This window comes from Vombatus ursinus, unplaced genomic scaffold (assembly GCF_900497805.2).
Source record: "Vombatus ursinus unplaced genomic scaffold, bare-nosed wombat genome assembly UNPS02009824.1, whole genome shotgun sequence".
In the NCBI taxonomy this organism is placed as follows: Eukaryota; Metazoa; Chordata; class Mammalia; order Diprotodontia; family Vombatidae; genus Vombatus; species Vombatus ursinus.
In genome coordinates, this window is record NW_020949602.1 from 9319555 (window position 1) to 9325940 (window position 6386).

Consider the following 6386-nt stretch of genomic DNA (forward strand, 5'->3'; position numbering starts at 1 on the left):
CAATTTCCTCATCTGTAAAATGAAAAGGGGGCCAGACTCTAAATCTATAATCCTATCTAAAATGGGACATGTGTTTATCTGTACATACACACAGAGGGAGCTTCCAGCTCTAGATCTATGGTTCCATCTATGATGGGGACCTATGTGCTTGTCTATACACATATGTGCATACATTTGGTTGGGCCAGCAATTTATGGGGTTTTTTTTGGTTTGTTTTTTGCTAGGCAATGGGGTTAAGTGACTTGCCCAGGGTCACACACCTGGTAAGTGTCAAGTGTCTGAGGCCAGATTTGAACTTAGGTCTTCCTGACTCCAGGGCTGGTGCTCTATTCACTGTGCCACCTAGCTGCCCCTGGGAAGCACTCAGACTGCCAAGGCAGCCCAACAGCTCATCCATTACTTCTAGTCTCTGAAGGTTGCCTGGGATACCAAGAGGGAAGTGACTTCCCCAAGGTAACGGAATCCATATGGCTCAAAGGAAAGACTCGAACCCGGGTCTCCCTGTCTCCATGCAGTCATGCATTCTCTTCCGTTCTTATCTAATTGGCTTAAAATAGAAAACGAAGGGGGAAAAAAGACACATTTCTTTCCATTTCATATAAAAAGTATTGCTTTGCTAATGTGCTCTTGCGGCTTGCCTTAGAGATCCTTTGTGCTAATAAGGGATACAGAGTAAATAGCAACGTGTTAAAAAACGACAATAAACGGAACTGAAGGGCCGATGCCCTGTCAGGGTCCTGCAGCCCCTGCCCTCGATGGGGCCAGGTTTTGTGACGACTACAAAGCGCCCTACAAGCAGAATGATACATCAGGAATGGGGAGGCATAGCTGACATAATTCTTCCCCTCCAGAAGCTGGGGAAGGAGTCGTTCCATTACAGCTTGTCCCCCACCATCTCCCCCCACGGCTGGGATGGAGGAGTCCGACAACGATCCTTTTGTTCCGGGGTGCAGCTTCTCTTGAACTCTTCTACGGCCCAGGGGACCTGCCCTGCTCTGCGTGGGCCCACAGGAGTTCAGCAATTTCCCCGTGGGCGGGTGACGTCAGGGCCATGGACAAGGCCGTGTGGCCAGCCTAAGGGGGGAAAGATGAGAAATTCATTTCTTTCTCTGCTGACAAGTTATGCCTCGTGACCAGAGCTGGGGCTGGGTGGTTCTGGGCCGTGAGTTTATCTTTCTTCCAGGGCAAGGAGGTCCATGTGCTGAGCTGGCTACACAGCCCCACAGCACCTTCAGCGAAGCCATTTAGTCTTTTAGAATTGGAAGCAGTATGGTGCAGTGAATAGGGCATGGGACCTGGGAGGCAGGAAAACCGGGATCTAAATCTCTCCTCAGACAACTTCCAGTCACTTGACCCGGGGCAAGGCACGGAACCTTTTGGGCCTCAGTTTCCTCTTCTATAAAATGACAGGGCCAGGGATTCATGGCGTCAGAGGTCCCTCCTTTCTCTGACTGTGATGCCCAGGCTTCCAGCCCCGTCTTGCCCTCCAGGAATGGAAGGCCAGTTCAGTGCTGCTGTGCTTGCTGATCAGCCCTCCCCATTGGCCTATCAATCCCTTGACTCTAACAGGGGCCTCCACTCCTGGTACAATCCTTTGATGTCAGCCAGTTGAGGGGCTGTTTCTGATTAGAGGGCTGGCGGGGCTGCTTCGTGTTAACATAGCCCCTTTTGTGTGGCTCCAGGGGAGAGCAGACTAATATTTAGGAAAGGCGCCATTTCTTCCTGGCAGCAGCCCCCTCTCTGCCCCTCCCCCAACATTCATTTCGGGATGGTCTGGGCCCTCTAATTACTTCCCTAGCAGCGCTGGGGCCAAATCCAGGTATTTGGGATCGGCCGACAAATTGGGGGGGGGAGGGATAAGGATACCATCCTGGCCCCAGGGAGGTGTGACAAGAAATCTGGATTGTTAATAGCACAGAGGAAATTCAGATGTTACTTATTAGGATGCTATGTACAGGACAGGGAGGGACCTCGGTGTCCCTAGCTCACTTTACGTCTGGGTGAAAAAACAACAGGTTTGATTTGAAAAAAAAAAAAGGTATGTCAAAGTGTGCAATGAATGCACACTCACATGGGCCACCTCTTAGGTGGCTTTGAGGCTGGACAGGTTGCCTTGGGTTCTAGCTCCCTCCCAGGCTTAGTCCAAGGGCCACCGCCTCCCACATGGAGGGATTCCCAGGGAGTCACATGTGCTCCTGAAGAAAGTCCCCCATCCACCTCTCACACTGACTAGCTGTGAAAACGTCCTTATTAACAGTCTCTAGATCACAGCCGGGACCCTCTCACCTTGTCCGTCAACGTGGCATCACAGCCTGGATGAGTCAGGAGGAGTTTCACCATGTCCGTGTTGCCATGGCGAGCCGCCACCATGAGGGCCGTTGTCCCATCATTGTCCTGAAGGTTGACGTCGGCGCGACAGGTCAGCAGGGCCTTTACCATGTCCCCCCTATCGTGGCTCACCCCCAGCATCAGCGCAGTCTGACCTCCCTGGAGAGAGTTGTGGGACAACAATGAGTCATGTTTCCATCACAGAACATTCATACAAGCAGAGTTGGTTTTCACCAACTGAGTGACATGGAGGAGAATAGGAATGACTCTCCCAGTGGATCGAGGCCATCTTAGAGATGGAAGACCCTCCAGTCAGGGGAGCCTACTGCCCCCGATGCAGTCCCTCCTCCGTCCAGGGAGCGGAGGCTCTGATGGTCAGGAACTGTTCATTCTTTTAGGATGTTAGATTATCCTGGGGCTGCAGGATGATAGGTATGAGCCAGCTAGAACCCAACACCAGTGAGGAAGTCTGAAGATCAGGAGTAAAAAATGGCACCAGGGAAAGGTACCAGGGAGAAAAGGAGGGCTGAGAAAAAAGCAGCTATCCAGGCTGAGCATCACTGAAGAGTGTGTTTATTGGAGAATTTCCAGAAATCACACGAGTGTTTCCTCTCACCCCAACCAGCCGCACAGCAGTAACCACACATGACCTCACAGGGCTGTTGTGAGGACCAAATGAGACAACACATTTAAAGTGCTTTGCAAACCTTAAAGATACGGTATGGAAATGCTGGTCATATCATCATCTTTGCTGGATTGTTTTGTTCTGCTTTGTGTTTTCCTGTATTTCCTTTTGTCTGCTCCAAGGGACGGCTCTCTGAGTTTGGGGGAAAGCTATATCCAGAAGTGAAAGTAGGGATATTGAATACTGATATTTTCCTCAGCAGAGACCAAGCTTCCCGAGGGCAGGGAACATTCCACTTTTGTGGTATCTCCATCATTTATTTAGCAGAGGGCCCAGCTCATGGCAGGTACTTGATAAATGCTTCCTCAAGGTACACAGAGCCCTGGGTTTGGACTCAAAGGAGCGGGTTAGAATTCTAACTTGGCCACTCACTTCCAGGGTGATCTTGGGAAGGTCTCAGTATTTGCAGAGTTTGGAATCCCCTCTAAGCCCGAACTATGAGAGACTCAGCTTCACTGAAAAGCTGTGTGGTCTTAAAAGGGCTCTGGGACTTAAGAGCTAGATCAAGCCTTAGAAATCATTTGACAGATGAATAAACTGAAGACCAAAATGAATTGGCTCATCTAAGGTCTGGCAGGAAGTAAATAATGGGGAGGATTATTTTTATTTATTATTTTTATTACTTTCTGGGAGTAATCCCAGAAGAAGCCGGAATTTGAACCCAGCTCCTCTGACTCAGATACTGTGTGACTTCCATTATAGCGCATACGTCACCTCTTGAGAAGTTGAGTCAAAGCCTATTTTCTCCTAACTCCAATGAACACACACACACACACACACACACACACACACACAGCGGCACACAAGCCTGCATGTACACAGAATCTCAGCCTTAGAAAGGCCATATGAGGCCACATAAACCAAGAATCCTTCCTGCCACATTCCTGACAAGTGGACAGCCAGCCTCTGCTTAAAGGTCTGCAGAGAGAACAGGCACGCTGCGGCTTATTCCATTTAAGGATAACTCTGATCACCCGAAAGTTGTCCCTGAAATCATACCTACATCTGCGTTGTTACAATATCCACACTTGTTACAATGTCCTCTGGCAAAAAGACTAATCCCTTTCTTACCCAACAGCCCTTCCAATACTTGATGACAATCAGCATGTCCCCTGAGTCCACTCTGCTCCAGCCTAATCATTCCCAGTTCCTTCAACCAACCCTCCCAGGGCATCTAAGATGTGATGTCCAGAACCAAACCCAGTTACGTCCAGATGAGGTGTGTCCCGGGCAGATGGCAACAGGCCTATCACTCTCCTAGACTGCAGCTCACATAGGCTGATTTCTAATTCGGTGTTTGTTCCAAGATCAGACAGTGCAGCACCTGCTCCCACTGCTGAAGTCTAAGAGCACTACTGGTGATCCTAGCTTTGATACTTATTCCTTCACTACCCATGTTAACATTGATAATTTTTTATTATAAGCTGAATCCTCACCTCAGCCAATGTAAGTGAATAAATTAATGAGATGACTGAATCTTAACTATTTACATCTTGATAAAGGAAAACTGATTTTTAAAATAATATCACATTTTCCACATCCCCTTCTGATAACTTTTCCAATAGAATATTTTTTAAAGCTTCTGTTACATCTTTCCAGCAGAATCAATTGCTTTTTATTTACTTTGTACATATTCTATAATTGTTTCTCTGCATAGATGCTGTTTTCCCTCGCTAGAATGTAAGATCCTTGAGGGCAAGGATTTTTTCCACTTTTTTTCTTGTCCCCAACATCTAACAGAGCAAGCCTGAGATCGACTTAGGCATAAGGTGCATCAGCTACATGCATCCTCCTCATGCCTCTCCACTTTCAAACTCTATGGGCACCCACTCTTCCCACTCACTGTGTGTTTATGAAAGCACACCCCAGGTTTCTGGGCAGGTTGTTAATTTTCTGACCATATCATATATTTGTGCCTTCTTACTAAATGGTAAAAACAAATCGATGGGGGCTTATAAGCTATGGTTTTAGAAGTCTAGACCCGATAGAGCACCGGCCCTAAAGTCAGGAGGACCTGAGTTCAAATACAGCCTCAGACCAAACACTTGACACTTACTAGCTGTGTGATCCTGGGCAAGTCACTTCACCCCAAGTGCCTTAAAAAAAAAAAAAGAATAGAAGTCTAGACCCACAGAACACCTTCAACTGGATCTAGGGGTCCCCCGTGGGAGCCAGTACCATGAGTATGAGTTGGGGTCTCCCAAAGGAGCACAAAGCTATATGTCTTCAAGAAGTTTACATTCTATATAATATACTACAATGATTAGATTAGAACCAGTGTGCATTTTATGTCTGGGGCAATATCAGAATTCGGAGATTGGATAAGCAAAGGAGATAGGGCCATCACTTTAGAGCTGGAAGGCACCTCAGAGATCTAGGGGTGGGGAACCTGCAGCCTCGAAGCCACATGTGGCCCTCTAGGTCCTCAAGTGTGGCCCTTTGACTAAATCCAAACGTCACAGAACAAATCTGAAGTTTGGATTCAGTCGAAGGGCTGTACTTGAGGACCTAGAAGGCCACGTGTGGCCTCGAGGCTGCCCAGAGGTTCCCCACCCCTGAACCTAACCTCTTAATTTTACAGTTGAGGACACTGTAGCCCAGACAGGGCCTTGAGCACACCAGGAGTAAACAGTCAAGCCAGGATCCAAACCCAGGTCCTTGGTGATAAAATCTAGCTAGCTGGCTTTTCACTGCGCTAAAAAGGACTGTTCCGTACATAAAGGTGCAGCCCTGGGAAGGCGGTTATACCAACATCGCCACATCCTGGTTTTCTGGGTGAGGGGGATGGGGTATGAAGAGGGAGGAGTGTGGTAGCCAAGTCTACAGGGGCTGACCTGGTCTACCACTCATCCTTGACTGCACTGCACCTGGTCTGCACCTGGGACAGCTGCCCATTCTCTGCCAGGCCCCACCCTTCCCCAAAAGCCCATCCTTTTCTGTTCTTACCCCTTTTTTAAAAAAAAAAAAAAAAAAAAAAAAAAAAAAAAGCTAGTGAGGCAGGTGTGTAGGGAACAAGTCTGGCTGACCCCGACTCTTTGTTTTTCTCCAAAAGGAACTCCTGGGGGATTAATTAATTACCAGTGTACTTGTCTATCACCTGCCAGGGTTGAAGGGTGTGGGCAATCTTGGCACTGCTTGGTGAAGGACCCTACCAGCATAGCACAGCTCAGCTGTGATGGGAAGTCCTGGCCCTGGCAGTGTTGATGGAGGGTGGGGCTGGCAAGGTAAGGACCAGGGGCCTCTTTAAAGGACCAGGCCTTCAATGCAGACACTCACTGCCCCTTCTAGCCATGGGTTCTCAGCTCCCCAGAGATACTCACAGCAGAGTGTGTGTGTGTGTGTGTGTGTGTGTGTGTGTGTGTGTGTGTGTGTG

The 6386-nt window shown here is 48.4% G+C and overlaps 1 protein-coding gene across 8 annotated transcripts in view; it reads right to left on the bottom strand.

The window, feature by feature from the left end:
• Positions 1-594: 594 nt before the first annotated feature.
• Positions 595-6386, bottom strand: part of KANK4 (KN motif and ankyrin repeat domains 4) — a 104020-nt gene continuing 98228 nt past the window's right edge. For all 8 annotated transcript variants that reach the window (XM_027852739.1, XM_027852742.1, XM_027852741.1 and 5 more), the window contains 2 exons: positions 2287-2487; positions 595-1074 (listed from right to left, as the gene is read on the bottom strand). In XM_027852739.1, coding sequence (XP_027708540.1) covers positions 970-1074; positions 2287-2487 — 306 coding nt within the window. In that variant the 3' untranslated portion in view covers positions 595-969. The remainder of the gene's footprint in view (positions 1075-2286; positions 2488-6386) is intronic.